This window comes from Dendropsophus ebraccatus, unplaced genomic scaffold (assembly GCF_027789765.1).
Source record: "Dendropsophus ebraccatus isolate aDenEbr1 unplaced genomic scaffold, aDenEbr1.pat pat_scaffold_869_ctg1, whole genome shotgun sequence".
NCBI lineage: Eukaryota > Metazoa > Chordata > Amphibia > Anura > Hylidae > Dendropsophus > Dendropsophus ebraccatus.
Genome location: NW_027210469.1, coordinates 1 through 23046, shown reverse-complemented (window position 1 = coordinate 23046; position 23046 = coordinate 1). Strand labels below are relative to the sequence as shown.

Genomic DNA, 23046 nt, shown 5'->3' with positions numbered 1-23046 from the left:
GAACTGTACAGATATGCACCGCGCTGTAATGAATCAGCCGCGTGGTGCTGTCATTACAGTGCGCCGCATATCTGTACAGTTCCCCCGCTCTCTGCATCTAATTACAGATGCTGTCTGGTCGGGGGAGACTCCGTTAAAGGCATTCCACGTCCGTGTTCCGTGAGGAACATGGAACGTGGGAATACAGCTTTAGGCTTAGGGCCACACTGCGTTTTTGCAATCCATTTTTCATCCGTTTTTACGAAAAACAGATTGGAAAAATGGTTGCATTTGTGTGCATCATTTTTTTTTTTAACATACACAAAAACGTGGTTAACCACATTTTTTTTATCCTTTTTTTTTTTTTTTTTTTTTTATAATGGAAGTCAATAGAAAAACAGATTATTAAAACGGATGTTCCAGAAGTGTTATTTCATGGGGAATACAAGTATTTACTAAAACAGGCCACAACTAGCTCTCTTAAAGGAGTACTCCTGCAATTTCTTTTTTAAGCTTAATTAACACACGTTACAAAGTTATATAACTTCTTATGTGTGTAAATAAGCTATCTGTTCCTGACCCCCCCCCCCCCCTTGGTATAGATACCAAATATATGTCGCCCCTGTCCTCTTCTCCCGGGCGCCATCTTGGGTCAATGTCATCGGAGCAGGGGGCGGGGGTGGTCTTCTTCTTTTTCGGTGTCCTTCCACAGCAGTGAATGGGAGAGAAAAGGCTGCTGTAGACTTTTTATTGGCTGGAGTGCATGACATGGCTTGCAGCTTGCTGAGCCCTGATTGGCTGAGCAAGCTGGAAGTCATATGATGTGCTCCAGGCAATGAAAAGGCTGCTGGTGCACATGCAGCCTTTTCTCTTCCATTTACTGCTCCGCAACCCGGAAGTGAGGGAGATCTGAAGATGGCCGACAGGGATGCGGCCGGCAGGAGATTCAAGCAGCGATAGTCACTGGAGGGATGGTAAGTATATATGCTGTGTGTGTGTGTCTGTGTTCTTCTTTTTTTTTAGTCCGCTGGAGTACTCCTTTAAAGCTTGTATGGGCATCAGCTGGTAGTGCAGACACTTACCCACAACCCACCTTGCTTGCACATAAAGTGAAAACCAACTGCCAGTACTAATGAAACAGATCAGGAGACTGCAACTAAACTGAGCATGAGAGAACCAACCTAGTGGATGGATGCCCAAAAGCAGGTCGTAACAAAAGGCAAATGGTTATAAAAAAAATAAAAAAAGGCACATATGGTATTAGGGAGTTTATATCTCTCAAACTATACCTTTAAAAGAAATCATTGTCCATTTAAAATGTTTCATTTATCATAACGCATCAGTTTAGCTTTCTTTGTGACCCCATCCCTACATTTCTAAAATATAAAAAGAACTACTATATTTTGTATTTGCATTCGTGTATGTTTTGTATGAGAACTAAACTTCCCCAGTTGTGCTTTTCAGCATGACCTCAGTCATGTGCTTTAATTCCAAGTGACTGGAAATAGCTGATCACAGGGCATTTTAATTGGAATTTAACCTCCCGTCCTGTCCACACATGGAGGCTATGCTTTATGGCATATTGAGAAGGGATGTAAAAGTTTTCAGGGTATTAATTGGCCTTCCCCGCGCTGCTTGTGGAATGGCTGGAACATGGATTATTTTAATCAGTTGTTGACACTTCACTTAGAGCAGCAGCGGGAATGTTCTTTACGTTTTATTTGTGCCAGTGGAATTGTATTGTTAAAGTAAACTATTCTTCCAGCACTTTGCAAATCTGCTTCTGTTCAGCTGTAGTTGTGGGCTGCTAACGGGATTAGGTTCCAAATGACTGGATGCCAGCTGGAGTTTTAAAGGGACAGAGAAGAGGAGAAAGCTGGTAGAGATGCTGCCAGGTCATTGCTGTGTACCAGGACTTGTGCCAGGATGTGGCAGCAGTCCAGTAGTGTATTTGGCTGCACACTTGCGTCTAATGAGCCTTGTTAGGAACGCAATGGCTGTAAGAATCAAAGCATTGGTGTGTCCCTGCCCAAGTGGGGACATTAGGCGCTTTACTTTTCAAATAAAAACTCTTTATGCAAAGTGCTGCAATTCTCTTAATGGTCTACTGCAGTGGACAGCAGTGGTTTTTCTGGGAGTTCTCCAGGTCTTGGCATAAGTGACATATAGGGGTTTATAACCAGATCCACATAACTGGCAATATTGGGTCATGGTTATTCATTGCTTAAACAATTCAGTTGTAATGCTTTTGTGTCTGACAAGCGGGTTTATAAGAGTTCACTGTTCAGTTTCAATGTGGTGGATGCTGATGCAATATACTGAGAATAAAAGCTACTAAACTGACAACAGCTCGCTATGTAATATGCATAGAGATGAGTCAGCACTTAGGAGGTTGGCTTTTATAAATGCATTTTAAATTCTTATCGATCCAAGCCAACAAGCGACTGTGTACAGGCAGACAACAGTAATATATGTAGCTGTAGCCCGAACCTGAAGCACTGTAGCCCCATTTGACGTTTTGGGGCCAATGCCCTTCAGGCCAATGGAGAAGTATGTGAGCCTTAGAACAGGCGGAATAGTGTGCAGCAGAACAGGGGTTCAGGGGTGTTGTGACCTAAGTCATGAGGTGGGAAGGTGCTAGAAAGCGGGCGTCCTGCACAGTTGACTGTTAGGTTGGATCAATAAAAAGTATGCTGCCACACCACTTGTTTTGAAGATAAAAACTCAGTTGGTGCCATCCATATGCTGTACGTTCAGCAAGAAAACCTTCAATTTATGTGTGTTTTCTCCCTGTAAGCCACTGTGTAAATATTATCCTTACAAGGAGGTTTCAGTCACAATATATACAAAAGTGTGGATACCGAAAATAGGTTTCTGACCATTTCGCTGTCAGCTATTTTTCCTTTCGTCCACCTGAACTGGAGACAAGAGTGTTGTTGTCTCTGGAACCTATGAATCACTTATGTATGAACTTGTTATGTTGTTAGTGAAAAGCCTCTGTTTCTTACATCTATTCCATCAGCAGTGGTCTTGTTCTTTACATGTTGGGTAGTACAATATGCTCATTATATATTCACACTATGGAATTTCTGCAGAGACTTTAAGCTTATTCCGCCGGGTCGTCTCCGCTTGATGTTCCGCCTGTTCCATAGACTTAATGATTTTTGCTGGCAAATTCTGCTGTCCGCCAAAAGAATTCACATGTCAACTCTTTGGGCAGACAGTGGAATCCGACAGCAAATAGTCTATGGAACGGGCAGAACTTCAAGCGGAGGCTGCCCAGCGGAATCTGCTTGAAGTCTCCGCAGAAATTCTTTAGTGTAAACATACCCTAAGGGTTGGATTGTTTCTGAGTGGGATTAAATAATAAAACATGGTGCAACAATGGAAAGGATCAGTATAGCGTTAGCGCTCATCTATCTGGGGAACCATCTATTGGGCATCGTATGGGCAGCTTTAGGTTACAGCTCAGCTTTGGCGAGATTTTGTGATTTAATAAATTATTGCCAATGTTAACAACTATCCCTTCTTTTCAATGAAATGGAGAGTGGTTGTCAATGTTAAAAATGCAAAGTCTAAAGCATTTTTAAGGCAAATTATAGGTATGAGGTTAATTATTCCTTCCTTTTACCATTTTATATTCTTGTAATATCTGATAGATTTCTTAGCACAGCATCACTTCATTAGAAGAGAGGGAACGATTGCAGATCTAGTATAACTGTGATACTAATGTGACAAAAAAGGGGGTTTGTGGAATCCTCCAGAATAGAAGTGGTGTTTTCTAGCTACATACGCATGTAAATTCAGCAAGTAAATGTGCTGTGGGTTTCTTTTAGAATGAACCTGTATGCACAATAAGCTCAGAGCATTACTCTCCTCTTTTGACCTTGAATATTATAAATTCTGCAGAAATGTTTAAGCTCCATGACTGGAATATGTGATGGCACAATAGTTATTCAAATATGTTGGTTGAATATGTAACACTCTGGCATACAGCCTTGCGAGATATTTAGGATGTTTTGTTTGATTTATTATTCAGAGATGAATGTAAGGACACTCGTGCATGTGAAAACCTCTTCCCATTGTTGTCATCATGTCAGGTTAGTTATGACTTTCATATGTACTTTAGCTCCCTCTACAGACTCTAAATGGAATTACAACGAGCTTTACACTTCTCCATACCCTACAATTGGCTACATAGTTATTCTTGCCATGTTTCTTGGTTTTCTACCACCACATTCTAGAATACTACACAGCTAATAAGTCTTTTAATTGCTATTTTACCTGTTTATTTTAATCTACCAACAATAATGGGACCTTTCAATCCTTTATCAATGATGCCCTATAGTAGTTGAAATTAAATCGTATGAAAATATAATTTTAGGATTGTAAACTGTATTTGTATAATAAATATTATCCACAAAGCTGCAAGATAATATTTCATTTCCTGTTGCCTATATAACGCCAGCGTGTTCCGAAGCTTTATACAGAGATTGTCATCACTCATATAAATAATATCATCATAGCTTGTGTAGAATGAGGATCTTGTAATCTTCAAGACTTATTTCTCAGATATTTTATATGCTATGGAGTGTAGAAAAAATATCCCACTGATACCTGGAAGCTATCAACAAGCTGCTGGGAATGGATTTGTTGTTTTGGTGTTTGTTTTTACTACTTTCAATATGTAATGGTGTGTCGCTGTGAACTGGCTCTAAGTCTGCTTGGTTTATGGGGTGTTTTTTTGTACAGTATAATTTTTTAACCTACAACTGGTCTAAACTTTTAAAGAAACTGGGGACACATTGAGACCTTTATAAAACCTCACAATAATCAATATTAAAAACAACTGTGATGGTTTGTATAAAGTAAATACATAATTTATGTCATAATAGTCATGACTTGAGTCATGAGACAGTTTGGATTTCATAGTTATTACTTGAATATGTTGATGGATCCATCCTAAGTGCTTCATGTTAATGAGCAAAAAAATAAAGGGGGTTATCCAGGATTAGAAAAACATGGCTGCCCTTTTTTTTATTCCCCATAAACAGCACCACTCTTGTCCTCGGTTTGTTTGTGGTACTTCACCTCATTTTTATTATAGTGAACAGAGCTGGTTTAGCGCTATTTTTGGAAGAAAGCAACTTTGTGTTTCTAATCCTGGAAAAACTAGCATGCATATAAAGCCATATACTACCTTTTGCCAGCTGAATCCAGCCTGATTGTTGATGGTTTTCAGTAAAAACAGGTGTTTTTCAGCACTGTATAAAGTAACAATTAACTGAAATCCTAGTAAAAATACCAAAATGTTTAAGGGTGCCTTCACACGTACCGGATCCACAGCGGATTTCACGCTGCAAAATCCGCTGCGGACCCAGTGCCTTTTATCCCTATGAGAGTACATATTCACAGCGGGATTGACATCCCGCTGTGAGTATGTGAGTTGGCCGCCCGCAGCGCGCTGCAGAGAGCATACATTACCTGCTCTGCCCCGTGGCTGCATGTGAGGCTCCCATAGGTCCTCCTCAGCCAATCAGTGCATGGCAGCACTGATTGGCTGAGCGGAACCGGAGCCAGGAGCCTCACATGCAGTCGTGTCGCTGAGCAGGTAATGTATGCTCTCGGCAGGGGTTAACTCACATATGTGCTCTCATAGTGATTAAAGGCACTGGATACGCGAAATCCGCTGCGGATACGGTACGTGTGAAGGCACTCTTAAAGGGTTTCCAGGAATGTCTAGCTAAAAAGGGGATGAGCGGCAGTAGCAGGCATTGCCACAAGTATGGATTGGCCACTTTGACTGCTTTTGATGTTGATCAAAGGCATGTATGTATTATGTATGTGTTATGTATTCAATTTAAAAGACAACTCAACAAAAAAAATTTATTCAAATCAACTAGGGTCAGAAAGGGCTAGAGATTTATAATTTACTTCTATTAAAATATCTCAAGTCTTCCAGTACTTATCAGCTGCTGCATGTCATAGACGTAGACATAGATATGTAGGACATACAGCAGCTGATAAGTACTGGAAGATTTGAGATTTTTTTAATTGAAGTAAATTACATATCTCTGGCCCTTTCTGACACCAGTTGATTTGAAAGAAAAGAATTTTGCTGGAGTTGCCCTTTAAATCTAAATCGAGACCTGAAGTGCGACTTGCAAACTCAGCTCAGGTCTTCATCAGAAGATGCTGTGAAATATAATAGGATTACAAAATCCCATTTCATAGCGCTCAATAACCATTTCATAAATTCCATCTCTACTGTCTACCGTAGCACTATAGGTGTCAGAATTAGACACTTACAACAAATAAATCATATTTGGAGTATATTAGTATATTGTGTACCTATTAATATATAATTATCATTTTATAGGTGTAAATCACACATGCATTTTTCATTATTTAATTCTTAAGACTTTGTATGTTAAACGTTATTGTTTCAAATCTGACAGCTGTAAATAACATTGAAATTGCAAATGCATTTATGGATTATTGAGCTCTCTCTTTATGTGATTGCAGACAGAGGAACCAATATTTTTACGACACCTCTACAATTGTGCATGGCAGCTGTCTTTCGTAGAATGCTGAACAATGTATATAAAGTGTTTGCATTAAAACCTGTAGACACATCTCGAATGCATTTTTATTATTGCAGTAATAAATCCAGTTCTGCCGCCTGTATGTTTTTACATATAGTGCATGCTGCCCCATTCAGAGTGAAATCTGTCAGAAAACCTGCATGATGACTAGCTGTTTAGCCCCTCTCTTTCCTGAAAAATTTACATTTACATACTTGCTTATCCAAATTCAGAGACTTTGCTAATTGTCTTTTTAAGGCTGTGTCCACACTATGTTTTTGCAATCAGTTTTTTTCATCCGTTTTTGCAAAAAAAAAACTATGAAAAACAGATGCAGTTGTGTGCATCCATTTTGATGTTTTTCCATTAACTTCCATTATAAAAAAAAAAAAACGGATCAAAGGGCATCAGTGTTTTTTTTAACATACACAGAAACGTAGCTGACCTAATTTTGTGTACGTAAAAAACTGATGTGTTTTTATCTGCATCTGTTTTTTTTTGCAAAAAACGGATGAAAAAAACGGATTGCAAAAACGTAGTGTGGACCTAGCCTAAGGAAGAAATTACTATGATCTGTTTAATGGCTGAAATAGAAGTAGGCAGGGTTTCTAGTCTGTACAGCATAATGGGAATTTTTTTGTCTGTATTAGATATAATCTAACTGTTGTCTGTGTATATTGATATAGATTCTCGTATAATAGCGTCTATGACTACTTTTTAACCCAGGAAAATGTTCTCTAAAGTCAGGGATCTTCTTATAGGGTGGGTGCTGAAAAATTATCTAACCGGACTGGAGAATATGTGCTTGCCGCATACAGTGGGGGGAGCTAAAAAACATCCGCATCTCCGCTCTATGTGGCAACCGTATGAAGGACAAAGCAAGCAGCAGGCAGCCGGTGTATGGAAAAGACATATGGTAGAGTGGCGCTTTGCCCACCTCTTTCACCCGCCTGGCCTGACATTTTATCCTGCCGGTATTACTGCACTTCCTTCTTTACCTCTCAGATCTCCCTGCTGTCTGATGTTTTTTATTAATTTTTATTTGGTGTTTGTTGGAAGAGCGGCAGTCTTATATGACGAGTACATCCCAAACTCTATATTTTAACTGGAAAAGTTGGGGGTTATCTTATATGCTGGAAATATGGTATATGTTTCGGGCATAGCCCCAGCTGTGTGAGAAGCTCATAAGTATTGTAGTAAAGTTTTATGTTTGGGTCTGTTTATTGTCAGTAAAAGTAGCTCTATACGCATATCCAACATTCCCAGAAAATGTTTAACCCCATGACTGCTCTTGTCATACAGGCCCTGTCTTGTATCAACCATTTTTATAATAGTGTCTTTTTATTATACTTCAGGTCAAATTTAGTCTTGCATTCTTATCTAAAATGCATTGTTTGTAATTGTTTACTTTGCTTTGTTCCTCATTTTAGCATTTTGCAAATCATTGCAATTATATATATATATATATAATATCTGTCTGTACTCTTGGTAATTTCTTAATTCCTTTGTACCTACTGAAATTGGCTATACAACCAAATCTGCAATGCGAAGTCCAGTTGTGGTCTATTCTTCCATTGGCACAGTTCAAAAAATTGCTTTTTAAAATGTGATCGATATTAAATTCACTTAGATTATGAGCATCATTTTTTCCGGGTCCATGCTTGTAACCCAAGTGACTCTTAAACCAAAGCAAGTTTTTCCATAAGAAATAATTGATATGCAGACAATTGGTTCCACACCTCAAAAATAATGATTTTTTTATTCTGAATAACATGTAAAGCAAATGAAACAAACATTTAGAAACAGTCGAATATGTCATATTATAGGTTACTGTACAGTAATGGAAAGGATGGGAAACACAAGGGTGGACAGAGACTGCAGGGAGCATGAGCAGAGTATATGTGGGCACATAAATGCAGCACTCTGTCTGGGGAGAGAGGGGTTACAGCTATGGAGAGATTACCTCCACAGTCCTGTCCCCTAATGCAAGCCCCAGCCTGAAGTGGATGTGCTATTATATGGAAGGTGAGAGACTTCCTGGGTCAGAGTACAGGGCTGTAGACCCCTCTATGCAGACCATGCCCGTCCCCCACTCCCCTCTTAAACCAAAGCAATGCTCTTAAACCAAGTTACAATTTAAAAAAAAACTGTAAGCTCTTCTTGCAAACACTCTTAATCCAAGTTACTCTTAAACCAAGGTAACACTGTACTTGTTACTGACCAACACTGCTCTTAAAAACCTAGACAAAAGCTGACAATAGGGGCAAGTTGGCTAAATGATTGTATTTGCAAAAAATATTTTGTATTTACATCGTTAGGGGAATAATTAGGCAGACACACCCATTCATTAAAACATTCATACCCCTTGACTGTATAATCACACCCATTACCTTATATTTTCTCCCATTGTTAAAATTAAGTTCACACCCATCTGACTATTAACCGGATGGTCAGGCAAACTATAAACTCACATATTTTGGGAATGGAAGGGCATATCAACAAACTGTAACAGGGTGTGTAAACAGAATACCCTAAGCTATTTAAAAGGAGTAACATTGAATGGGGGGGGGGGCTACAGATCCTCCTTAATGCTTACCTGGCACAAAAGTCTTTTGAAAAATGTTCCAAATACTATTTTGTTACTATGCTCCCAGGAAAAACTACATTTTCCAGTTTTTGGGCTCACCTATAGTATTTCCGTCAGTCTTTTAGTTTGGTCCTTTTTTTTAAACAAAAACTAGGAGCTGGTTGAAAACACAGAAACTCTAAATCTTTCCATTATAATTTTGCCCCGTCAGCTCCACTCCTGGTTTAGGTTGAAAAAAAGACTGACCGAAGTACTATGTGTGAGCATAGCCTTTATGTTATTTGTGTTGTAGTACTTTTTCTTTAAAAGTGCATTCTACAATTTCATGACTTGTCTGTTAAATCCCTTCTTTGTGCCTGTGAAGAGAACACAGAGATGAAATGCACTCTTTCCATTAGTTTCTAAATTGGTGTTCCAGTAAGCCCATTTCTTGTGCAATCCATTCGATGCGTGTTAGCAGTAATATCTCATCATTCAGTAGAGAGATTCTGTCTTCATTGTGGTCAGTTAAGAGGAGTTCTATTTCTCTATCAGCCACACATACATAGCTGGATGTAGTACTGCCTATTATCTTTTTGCCTCTTAGTTGTAGTGTTTTGTTTGTATTCTATGTGTTAAAAAAATTATTTTTGCCATAGGTTCTGTTAAGGGGTAGTCTGGGCAAAATAAAAAAAAAATGCTGGGCAGCAGGGCGTGCTGCAAACAAGTGCCACTCACTGATTTTGGTCCAGTACAGCCACCATTCCCAGTCCCCTGCTGGTTTCCTGGTGCCTGTGACATCATGGCCCATTCAGCCAATCAGCCACTGGCCCGACTCAGTGAGCAGTTCCTATGGGGCCATGACGTCAGGAGTGGTAGCTGTGTTGGAGCGAGATGGGTGAATGGCACTTGTTTATTACATTTGCAGCACATAATAAAGTTTCCCAATTTTGAGCGGGTTTGAATCACAGTGCCATATCCAACTTACAGTTAGTAATCAGGGCAGGATTCAGATGCACTGGGATGATTCAGTCTTTCACAAGACAACTATTTTCTATTTATTTGGAAGTCTTCCACAATTGTGGTCGTAGGTTGTGGTTTGTGATCAGTCATAATCTTTTGTGGCGAATTAATGTACAGACGTTTCTATAGAATGATTTCCCATAGCTTTTTATAGAATATAGTGTGTATTTGATTTATTTAAACCTATCCCTTGCCAATAGCCATCATTTATTCCTGCTCATCGCAACTAAGTTTAAATAGACCTTTTTTTCATGATCACTAATAACACCCCATGTTTTGCAACAACGGCCATTATTAGCTCCTACTTTTACATTGTGGGAACATAGCCTAAAGCTAGAAATGCTTGTTATCCAGAGGTTTGTGTGTTTGTGTGTGTGTGTGTGTGTGTGTGGAGTTATTCTAGTCCCCTATGAGCCTTGAAAAGTGTAAAATAAAAGTGTAATAAAAATATGTCCAGCATTACAAAATCAAATTGCCCCACCCAAAAAAAAGTCTTAAATAAATAACTACATTCCTGGTCTTGCATAATTTTTGGTCTCATCACCTTACTAAATAAAAAAATATATATATTTTTAAAATAAAGTTTTCACTGACATGCAGAGTTAATTAAAGGGAACCAATCACAACGAAAATGCACTTAATGATAAGGAAACGTGCTGCTACATCCCCCAGCATGTTTTCAAAACATACCCCTGTACCCTCCCGTGCCCTCCTAGATTAGACTGTAATCTATCTTTTATAAAGTCCCTCGTTGTATGGTAATTCGGGCAAGTAGTCATGTGGGCATATGTAGTCACGGTCCTGGGGGCATGTAGTCACCGTAATGGGCGACTACGAGTGCTGTAATCCCGCCCAGAGGGGCGTGATTGAAAGACTGCCCTCTGCTGACGTCATCTGGGGCCTGTGTTCCACGTATACCCACCTTAAATTACTCAAGTCACTTCACGTAAAACATGCAGGAGGTTACAGGGAGGCTTGGCAGGAACCTCTTTCTGCATTTCCTACAGCCCCAATATACATGTTTGAGTCAGGACCTCTGTAGCTATTTGATAGTGTAGGACACCTCAATATTTACTCTCTTAATTCACCTCTTTACATTCATACGTTTTCCTGAAATGTACCTTGCAGTGAATTTATTTTACTAAAGTACAGTAAGTGACCATAAAGAAAGTGTATCCTCATCTACCAACTGCTTACATAGGGGATCAGGTATATTAAAGGATTGCTATAAATAATTCAGTGCAATAAAAGGTTTTGCTTCTATAAAATGTTACATTTTTAAAATACCTTTATATGGGTTAGTTTTTATTCATGACATTGACACTGTCAGGCTGAGGACTGGAGCTCAGCACTTACATGCAAAGATATTGAAATATTTTTCCATTCTTCTAGGTGTCCTTTATCATTACATTCCCTGTCAGATAAAGTGAGGCATTCTATAGAAGATGATGATGGGGAATACAAGATACCATCCTCTCACCCTGTATCCTCAAGACCATTGCCTCTCCATTGTCACAGTGTAAAACCCTTTTCTAGGTAAGAACATTTAAAGTGTCATTTTAAACAACTTTGCAGAAATCAATAGTACAAGTGATTATAAGAAACTCTGCAAAAGAGCTTCCTTCTGTACTGAAAAGGCTGTTTTCCCACCACTTCCCCTCACTTCCCATCTGTTGAAGAGAAGCAAAGTAAAGACTGTTTCCTGTGACCCATGGAAGCTGAGGGTCTGAGGGGGGTGAGTGAGCAGGGACAGGAGAGAACCTGCTTGTGTAGTTTGCCATATAGGAGCCAGCACAGCACAACATTCTGCAATCTTACCTCACCAAGTTCCCAGACCAGCACTGAGCAGTCTGACATGTGAATCCAGCGTTTTTATCCCCCTTAACCCCCTCCCCTCTAAAGGTTATAATGGAGACAGCAAGCCCATCTTCACTTGCTTCTTAACAGATTGGAAGTGGGGGAGAGGGGGAACAGCCTTGTCAGTATAAAATGAAGCTCTTTTGCCTAATAAAACCTTATAATCGTTTGTACTATTGATTTCTGCAAAGTAGTTTGAAATGACTGTTACCCTATAAGAGTTTACTTTTATTTTATTTATTTATTTATTTTTTTTTGGGGGGGGGGGGGTGCTTTAGCTGTATAATAAATAGAGATGAGCGAACCTCGAGCATGCTCGAGTCCACCCGAACGTTCGGCATCTGATTAGCGGTGGCTGCTAAACTTGGATAAAGCCCTAAGGCTATGTGGAAAACATGGATATAGTTATTAGCTGCATCCACGTTTTCCAGACAACCTTAGAGCTTTATCTAAGTTCAGCAGCCACCGCTAATCAAATGCCGAACGTTCGGGTTCGGATGGACTCGAACCCGAACCCGGTTCGCTCATCTCTAATAATAAAGCCTTCTTTTTAAAATCTGCAGTCAGTTCTTCCTAAGTTGCTGCTTTATATCAGTTTTAAAATTTTCTTTACAGCTGGCACTAAGACATGAAAAATGGCAGGAAAATGATAGTGATCCCTATCAATCAATAATATCAGTGGTGGATCCTGTGTTATTTGCCTCCAGTTTTATAATTTAGCTGTTACTTTTCATTGTAATCCTATCTGTGATTATGATACAAAGATCACTGCTAACAAGTGATCTCTGTAGTTCAGGGAAGTATGTATTGATTGTGAGGCGCAATGGCCAATGTTAATTTTAAAAAGGCAAGATTTAAAAGGGTTATCCAGAATAAAAAAAAAGCATGTCTACTTTCTTGCAAAAATAGTGCCACTCTTGTCTCCAGGTTATGTGTCGTATTACAACTTAAAAGTGCTGCGGAATCTATTGGTGTTATATAAATAAAAATTATTATTTATTATTATTATTTAGCTCTATTCACTTCAATAGAACTGAGCTACAAAACCCCACCCAAACTGAGGACAGGAGAGGTGCTGTTTCTGGAAGAAAGCAGCCATGTTTTTCTAAGCATGGATAATCGTTTTATTAAAACTAAAATCTACTGAGCTGACATGCCCCTCTCCTGAATATTGACATCACTGCAGAACACTGAATGAATACTCATAAAAAGGGGTGTATTCATGCACTGGAGTGTACCACCAGTGCACCAAACTGCCTAGTTTGCATATTAGCGGGTAAGAAATGTTCCTTTCTCCGCATTCTTTATGCTATGAGAATATAACAGCAAGTTGGAGTCTTCAGCACATTCAGTTTGTAGCTGCATGCATGCTCTATTGATTGGGGGATGGGCATTTTTGGGGATATGGGGCTGCAGGGCTTCCTTTTAAATTTTTATTCAGTAGTTAATGCATCTTATATTGCCTTTGGGCAGTTAAAAGTATATATAATTCATTCATCCATAGATGTTATCTGGCCTCCCAGTACTTTGTGGGAACCGATCCTCGGTAGATTTTAATTGTAGTTATTCCATGTTTATTATTTTTCTGCTAAATGAAGCACAGAAGTCAATAGTTGGCTGTGTCTGTTTTGTCTCCTGATAATTGGTGACATTTACTGTTCTGATTAATTGATATTTAGTTGTTTTCTTAGGCTCTGTGAGAATGGGCAGTGTTTGACAAATGGCACGCACAATGACACATCTGAAATGAAAAAACTAAAGACTCCAGATCTTGGTAATTATATTTATTCCAATGTATCTGCTTGTCGTTTGAATTATTCCCGGTGTATTAAACAAATGATTTAAAAAATTATGCAACTTTTTTTTTGCTTATAATAATGCACACTCGCCACCATTATTCCTGCTGTGTCATCTGTTTCATCACAGCTCTGCTGCATTCATACATCTTGACTTTCAGATTGCAAACTGCATCCTCTCCCTTCCAGATCTGCTCTCAATGCCATGATGCATCAGCATCACATGGGCAGCTAAAGCCAGTACCATCTCTGCCTGCTGAGAGGACAGTGTAATAATCCTTATCTCCATATATCTCTAAATAAGCTAAGAGACTGTAAGTATACAGATAGGAAGGCTGATCTGTCATAAAATCTTTTATAACTGTGTGACATGAGCCATATAATCAGCATCAGGGTAACTCTAATGGGAGTTCTGTCTCCCCCTGTGGAAAACTTATGTGGAACATTCCATGTAGCTTCATACAGGTGCCTGTGCTGTGTAAGATTGTGACCTCATTAAGAGCACAGAAACACATGTCATTTCCAGGTGGTCACCATATGACCACATGAAGGAAAGGATTTCAGGGATTTTTAGATACAAATGAATGACTAAATGAGGTAATGCTGGCTGAATTAATTTGGCTGACTAGTTGCATAATGAGTAAAAAAAAAATGTGGGAGGGCTTCTTTAAAGTGTTTAGCTCCTGTATCCCATCTGTAGTGTTCTTTGCTGAAAGATTATTCTAAGGCCAGTTCACACTGAGCAAATTCAGTATAATTCCGCCTGCCTCAGTTTCAAACAGCGTGTCTATAGAAGGGCTCACGCGCCTTTGCTCTCCATCTCTCAAACAATTGACGTGTCAATTCCTTGAGCGGAGGGCGGCAGAGATGCGCGAGCCCTCCCATAGACACGATGTTTCCACCTAATTTGCTCAGTGTGAACTGGCCCTTACTGTGAAACCAACACAGACATCTTTCTAGAATATTTGTGAACATTTAGCTATGTACATTAGGGAACAAGCTTTGGAAATGTATTGTATTATTCGCTATCTGTAAGCATGATACATAATACATATTTTTTATCTGTAGCATTAGTAACATATATCAATGCATATTAAACTTTTCACAAATTTTAACAATATGGCTATGTGCTCTTTGAGGTAGCAACACCTTTTGCAGACTACTGCAGAAAGATAAACATAGAGTTCTTTGGCTTTTCTGCTTGTTTTTCTGTAGCCAAATGAAGCATCACCCGCCTTTCCAAATTGCCTTTCAACCAGCTCAAAAATAAAAATTCCCATTTTGCTGTGAAGCGCTTGAGTTTCTGTTCTGTTCCCTGCTAACAAATGTTACTGTTAATTAGCATTTGCAACAACTTGGAAGATACTTTTGCCATTAATCCTAACCTTCCATGATGATCATATCCAGATAATTCAACAAAAACATCCAATTAACTAAATACGCAAACACAGATTGGAAAATAAAATATTTTTTTTTACTTGGCAAACAAAGCCTCATTTAAAGAAATAGATGCTGCCAAGTTTGACTTTATGGATTTGTGCTTCTCGAATATTAATTTACTAACACAAGTGCTGGTGTTGACTTTGAAGCTTTATGTTCATTCCCAAGGAAATATGATCATCTATTTCATTTACATATAAAACACACTTTATTGTATTGGATTTGTGGTTAAAGGGATTTTCCTATCTCAACTAACATAGTTAAACTTGTACAGTACGTCCAGGTAAAGAGAATCTGCAAGCTGTAAATCACATTCCAAAATGTTTGCAGTATTAGATGCTGTTAGGTCAAGGAGACACATGGTACCTTTCATATATCCAGCTGTTCTTCCACAATGTAGAGAAATGCTTTTCTTTGATACAAGGAGTCAAAGAACACTTTTCCAAGCTCCTGATCTGCTGCAAGCTGGTATACTTCCTCTCCCGTTATCCCTGCCATTCCCCCTTCCTCCTCCCTTTCCCTTTACCCCTTCCCTCTCCTTCTCTCTCCCTATACTTTCCCCTCTCCTTCACCCTCCCTCCTCTTAGGGTGGTATTACACAGGCCGATGGGGGCCCGATAATACCTGTAAACGAGCAGCGTTCTGCTAGATCGCCGCTCGTTTACTGGGTCTATTACACGGCCCGATAATCGTTAAACAAGGGCTGCAAGGACATTGTTACCAATGTCCTTGCAGCCCTTGCATAACTATATACATTACCCATCCACGTTCCAGGGCTGCTGCTGCGGTCTTCTTCTCCCCGTGTCCCGCGCGCTGTAACGTCAGAGTGGCCTGTCAGCTGACAGGCCACTCAGCCAATCACGCGGCCTGTGATTGGCCGGACGGCCTGTCAGCTGACAGGCCACTCTGACGCTACAGCGCGCGGGACCTGGAGAGAAGAAGACCGCAGCAGCAGCCCTGGAACATGGATGGGTAATGTATATCGTTAGTCGCCGCCTGCGCACCGCTATTACACGTAGCGGTACGCGGTCGGCGCCCGACAAAAATGGGTCAGAACCTATATCAACGATCAGCCGATGATCGTTGTCATCGGCTGATCATTGTATTTATTACATGTAACGATAATCTGCCGAATCGGCCGATTATCGTTCCGTGTAATAGTACCCTTAATTGACACCTGGAAGCTGAGTCCCAAGCAGGGTCAGGTATGGGAGGGGGGAGGGAGGAGATGTTACAGCTTGCTGCTTTTCAGGAGCTCAGGAAAGCCTTTTTGACTCTTCTTGCCGTATAATAAGAGCATTTTCTACTTTCTGGAATCATGGACATGTACATGAAAGGTAAGAGGTTTCTAACAGGCCCTACAAGTTTAACAATATTATTTGAGATGAGAATATTCCTTTAAGATATGTCATGCTGATTGTGAGCGTACCAGTCACCATGCAGAGTAAGTTGGTGTCCTGGACTGGACTTGCTATAATAAGTCATCACTGAAGGACTTATTTTTTCATGGTCAGGCAGCACCAAAATTCCTCTTTGGTATTTAAAATGTAGTACTTTGCTAAACTGCTTTAGTAACTGAAGCTTCGTGCTTTCTTTTCCTGCCTTCTGTTGACTGCTGACTCTCAGATTTTCTTTGTGCTTATCACACCTGTACAATGTTTGGAAGTGTCACATCACTGGAAATATTAAATCCTTTACCAAGTTTCTCATTTCTTTGCTGGTATGTTCATAAAAATTATATCCTCCTTTTTGTAAGCCAGAAAAGCGGCAGCACAATATGATTAGATAACATTTCTCCAAGGACTTCTGACAGCTGAAAGTAGGACTTATTCTTTCTCTTCTTAAGTGCTTTATGTCTGTTTAATGCTTCAGTGTTGGAATTTGCTGACTGCATCAGTTTTAGCCTGATTTCCCAGTGCAGTGTGATCACTTATAAGACTGCTAACTATCATGGTTGGCCACCTAGGGAAGTATGTTTTCTGTAAGAGTACACTTACTGAAGATCTGTGGTGAATGTGCAGCTAAATTTGCATTTTAATATGGAAATATTGTTGTGTATACACCATGGATTTTGACCTCTGCTACATTGGGGGGGGGGACGACTGTAAAATGTGCTGTGAGAGTCCACAACAGTAACTGAAATGCTGTACATGGGCCAGATGTTAAAAGATAAGTCCCATGAAATAAAAAAAAAAGGCAGGGGGGTGGTTGGATATAATGAACAAAGTATATTTACCTGTCCCTGTACCTCCATTGCAGCGCTCCCTAGTGTCGCCATGTAATTTTTGCCCGTCATCCGGCTACATCACTCACCCGGCTCCCCCAGCTGCACTGACTGGCTGAGCGGGCAATCAATCAACCAGGCTGTGACATTAAAGCTGAAAAAGCCAGGTATGAGACGTACCCGGATTCCAGCCAGAAATGACAGCCAGCGGCAATCAGCATTACCCGGGAGCAGCGCAACATAGGCACTAGGACTGGTAAGTATACCTTGTTTATTAAAGGGATTATCCAGCGAAACGAGAGGGGGAAAAAAGGCCATGTTTTGTAGCGCTGGATCACCCCTTAAAGTTCCCCCACACCCCTGCCGACCTGACTGTTTTGAATTTCAAGGGGGTTCTCTGATTTTTGTAAGCAAACCCTATTTGTTGTGCGAAAGAAGGTTCTTATTCTGATATTCTTAAGCAGTCTATTTCCTCACCATATTCCAAGATGTCAGTGAATAGGAATATTCATGTTTATATCCAGATCCTGAAAAGTGAAAGGACTTAGTTTGCATCATTTATGCCCAGTCTAGGCAATCCTCTGTGAGCTAAAAACAGCCTGTGCCCCAAGCTAGTACATTGTGCCTGCGCTGATGCAGGAGACTATGAGCGGCAGAGAGATTTGTGTCACTCTTGTGTTTTTCTTCTACAGAGGATTGCCTGAGCTGGATACATTTGTATCAAATTCTCAGCTGTGAAAATTATTAGGTCTGTATTGGCTTTTCCCCTGCAGATGTGATGAAGAATATTTCTATTCACTAAGGCCCCCTTCACACGTCCGTGTCAGTTTTTACTGTCAGGAAATCCTGATCAGGAGACCTTAAATGTCATCAGGATAGTATCAGGATTTCCTGACAGTAATCCGTTTTTTACCATCAGGAAACCATCAGGAAAAACCTTCAGGATTTCCTGATGAGATAATATTGTCTAGTATGCCAACATAAATCACAGGTACCCGTGTACCTGGATGGCCACAGGCTGCAGAACTACAACTCCCATCATGGCCTACCAGCAGAGCCATGATGGGAGTTGTACTTCTGCAACCTGGATGGCCACAGGCTGCAGAACTACAACTCCATCATGGCCTGCCAGCAGAGCATGGTGGGAGTAGTAGCCCTAATCTCACCTGTCCCGGATCCTGCTCTGTCGGGGCCGCGAGGTTGGGGTCCGGGTCAGAGTGCAGTGCTGAGGTCCGGGCAGCGGCGGCGGTCGGAGGTGCGGAGCATCCGGCGGGCGGCCTGGTGGTGAGTTCCCGGGGGGGGGGGGGGGGGGGGGAGAGGGTCAGATGCGGCGGCGGGGGGCGGCGGCGGAGGTACTGGAGCATCCGGCGGCCGGCCCGGTGGTGAGTTCCCGGGAGGGGGGGGGGGGGGGGGTTGAGAGGGTCAGATGCGGCGGCGGCGGCGGCGGCGGGGGGGGGGGGGGGGACGATCTGTAGTGCCGGGCAGCGTGTGCGGTGCGGTGCGGGGGGGATGGGGGTGTGCGGGTGATCGGACGGCGGCCGGGGCTGGCTCTCTACCAGTCCGGAATCGCGGGCACTTTCCTGATATACATCAGGAAAATGCCCGTGATTCCGGCGCTCCCATAGACTTCTATGGGGCGTCCGTGCCGGATTTCCGGACGAAAATAGGACAGGATCTAAAAAATCCGGTCCTATTTTCCGGAACGGACACCCTTCCGGAAAAATCCGGAAGGGTGTCCGTGTCAAATGTTAGTCTATGAGTCCGGAAATCCGTCCGGATTTCCTGATAGGAAATCCGGACAGATTTTCCGGACGTGTGAAGGGGGCCTAACAGCTAGCAGAAGTCTTGAAAATGGTGAGCAGTTGTTACAATACATATTTACAGATGCGCAACTCATGCAGGGATACATTAGTCTAGAAAGGATCCAATAAAGTGATAACTAGTCAGCGCTGCTAATGCTTTCTGCAGGTCTCTACTGTGTCTGTCTCCTTTTCAGCAGTGAGCTGTATGCTCAAGAGATACAAATGGAGAGAAGTGAACTTCTTGGAATTTGAATGCAGAATTTACTTTTAATAAACCATGATCTGGCTGTTATCAAAGTAAGGCCTCATTCACATGATCGTACGAAGATCGCGGCATGGATCCCAAGTGCAGCCTCCCCGCCGCCTGGCAGCAGAAATGACATAATATGTGCTCCTGTCATTGCATCTGACAACTACTCCCCCACACCCCTGGTGCTGGCCGGCTTACATACTCTCACCAGAAGTTGCATGGACTACGCTGGTTCGTGCTAGCACCGGGAGAAGTAGGCAGCATAATCCACGCCACTTTTGGTGAACATGTAAGCTGGAGGGGAGTAGCTGAGTAGTTGTTAGATGTGATAAAAGGAGCTCACATTATGATCTCCTGTCATCTCTGCTGCCGGGCGGCGGGGGCATTCACACGGATTGTGTGAATGGCTGCATTCACTGGAATGGATCTTAAAATTGTCTGTTGTTCGGGACGTGTGAATGCAGCTTAAGGCCTTATTCACCTGGTCAGTGCTTTTTTTCTGGCTCGTACTTTTGTTCGCCTATCAACACTCGCAATCCGCTAAAAAATACGGATTATGCATCTGTAGTGCATCTGCAATCCATATTTTTTGCGGATTATTCGCTATACGTGTGTAAGAATGTTGGTAGTTCGTCTATTGCAGTTCAGCTTTTTTTTTTTTTTTTTTTTTTCTTTTGCGGATGATACGGATGCCAAAAGGTTGCAATTTGTAAAAAATAAATAGCAGATCCCATCGACTTCTGTTAGAAAATCCGCAAAAAAAAAAATACAGGTCCGCACTAGGTCTTGTCCTTTCTTTTGCGGTTCAGATTACTGATCATGTGAATGGCCCAATTGAAATCAATGGGCAAAAAATCAAGTACATAATTGCAGACACAATTTACAGAACGTGTGACTAAGGCCTGACGATTAAAGACAAACACATTCTAATTGGTGCACTCAAACATAATATACAACTTGTTTATTTTATTGCATTGAAAAAACATCCACAGTGCAGGAAAAAAGAGCAAGCGAACATCTAAAGTTGATAAACTGTAGATTTCCCCTTCAGTAGCAATTGCCTCCATGAGAAATTTCTTGTAGCTGCAAAAATTTGAAGCAAGTTGGACTGTTCCTGACTGCAAATGTATTTCCATTCATAACCATCTCTGGGATGTCTTGCATACTCTGCATTCTTCAGGTCATGCCTAAGCATGTGGATAGTGTTAAGGTCAGGACTCTGACTGTCCATTCCAAAACACAAATCATCTTTTTCTAACTGTTCATTAGTTGATTTGCTTTAATTCATCTCGTTGCATCATCCAAAGCCTCTTCACCTTGAGGTAATGGACAGCTGCCCATGCATTCCGTTTTAAATTAATTATTCATTCAATGATCACAAGTTGTCCAGGTCTAGAGGCAGCAAACCATGATTCTCCTTCCACTATGCTTTACAGGTAGACTGATGTCTTGATGTGCAACAGTCCAGGATGTTTTCCATTAGTAGACAAGGCCTTACTTAGAATAAGGGGTAACTTTAGTTATGTACACCCAGCATTTTTCAACTCCATTCATCTCTATAACACGTCTTGTGAAAGTTGTCTGCATCCAGGCATGTTGCACACTACACATTCTTTCTAGATAGAAACAGATTTGTTAGGAACCCGCCTTAAGGCTCTATTACACGAACCAATTATCACCCGTATTTGGCCAATTATAGGCCATTATGGCCGATAATCGCTTTGTGTAATAGAAGTCAACGATCACCCAACATGTAGAATGCCGGCTGACCGTTGTCTTTTAACGTCTTTCAACATGTTAAAAGACAAGCGAGGAGCATAGCAGCGATCTTCTGCCATCGCTCTGCGTAATAGGATTGGCAGCAGACCGCCACTATCTCCTATGGGCTCCCCGGATCTAAACATCGTCTGGGAACCCCCCCCCCACACACACACACACACACACACACAGCTCCTTGCGGCACGTGTAACTGCACAGCAGTGAACAAACTCTTTGGCCCACAAGTTCACTTTTTCTTACTGCACTGTAGATGTTTACTCAATTTTCCCAAATAGACCTAATAAAATACACAATGCACAATAATATGTGAGCATTACAAGTAAGTGTGTTGTTAGATTACGTTTTATTTGTCTATAGTTGTGACTTTGATAAGACTACATTTATATTAAAAATCAAAGCAAAAATTCAGGTGATTTCAATATTGTTTGCTTTTTCTTTGCATTATTCCCCACAAGGACTGAACTGTATACCTCTTTTGAGACCTGCCTATAGGCCTCTTTTAATGTGTCTATAATTGACTGCTGTTTTTATATAAATTGCATGCATTTTTTAATACTCTTCGGGGAGACTTCCTGTTTAATAGCTGCATTTCTAGGCTTGGTAATTCCTTGTGCCCTTTAATTACTACCATGAAATAGTGTTCTCGATTCTAACAGAATCAAAGGGCCATAAAGTGTAAAGCTGTAGTTGTGATTAATACTGCTAATGAAGCTAAAAGATGTATGAACTTTCCCCATATGCAGGTGATAATTCATTTGACAGTACCCCTCCTTCACAACCCCCGCCGCCACCCCCAGCACGTGCCTGCTTCTCAGAACATTCCAAATCCAATGCACCAGGAAGCAGACCGAACTCTGCCTCAGACTTGTTTCTTCTTCCTATGGGTAAGACTTTTAGTATAAGTAAATGTGAGAAGGGAAAAAAAAACAGATAAAATAGAAAACCATTACCACTATTTTCCATTTGATGTACTTTATTGATTCCTTTCTGGAATGTCAGATACCATCATGCATTAAATTGAAAAACATTAAGATTTGCATTAAATCTCCACCACTTACAAGCACTTGCCACAAACCAGCACACTAAAGAGGTGCTTATTCTCCGCATTTGTGAATTTCTGATGGCCATTTAGGGAAAATAAGCAGAAAATTGATTTGTCTTTTGGTCACATAAACAACATAGGAAACCATTGAAGTGGCACAAATTAAAAACTGTTGGCAAAAGGGTTCAAATAGGATAGAATCAGAGCAAATTTGTTTACTTGGAAATAACTAGGAATTAAAAGAGTTAATCCTATATGATCTAATGAATGTTAATGGCAGTCCTGCTGTAAATAAAAGCCGTCTGTCTGTTGTTTTATATGGCAGGAATCACAGCTCAAATGTAAAGTTGATGCACATACCATAATTTATTTAAGATTCAATAAAATGGTATGATTTGAAATTCGTTGTGTTACTTAGCGGTACACCTTTCCTTGTAATGTGAGCCTGTAAAGGGTTAAGTCGATGCCTTGAGGAGGATTGTAATTGCATTACAATTATTTTGATATTTGGTAGAATAAACACGGTACTATGCCCCTGGCATGAATGTAGTCTAATAAGAAAGCTATTTCCTAGGAGATAATAGCCATCAGATGATTTCACTCTGTGAACATGATTCCTTTTAATACTGCATGTTCTACAAGGTCCAGATAATTTATATCAAGTAGCTTGTTCCTTGTAGCACTGTAAAACGCTATTTAATCAT

General features: G+C 40.7%; 1 protein-coding gene across 1 annotated transcript in view; it reads left to right on the top strand.

The window, feature by feature from the left end:
* LOC138780819 (E3 ubiquitin-protein ligase CBL-B-like) overlaps positions 1–22234 on the top strand; it is a 59399-nt gene extending 37165 nt beyond the window's left edge. Inside the window, exons 12-14 of the mRNA XM_069956737.1 lie at positions 11545–11688; positions 13701–13783; positions 22044–22234. Of these exons, the coding sequence (XP_069812838.1) occupies positions 11545–11688; positions 13701–13783; positions 22044–22234 (418 nt within the window). The remainder of the gene's footprint in view (positions 1–11544; positions 11689–13700; positions 13784–22043) is intronic.
* Positions 22235–23046: the final 812 nt, after the last annotated feature.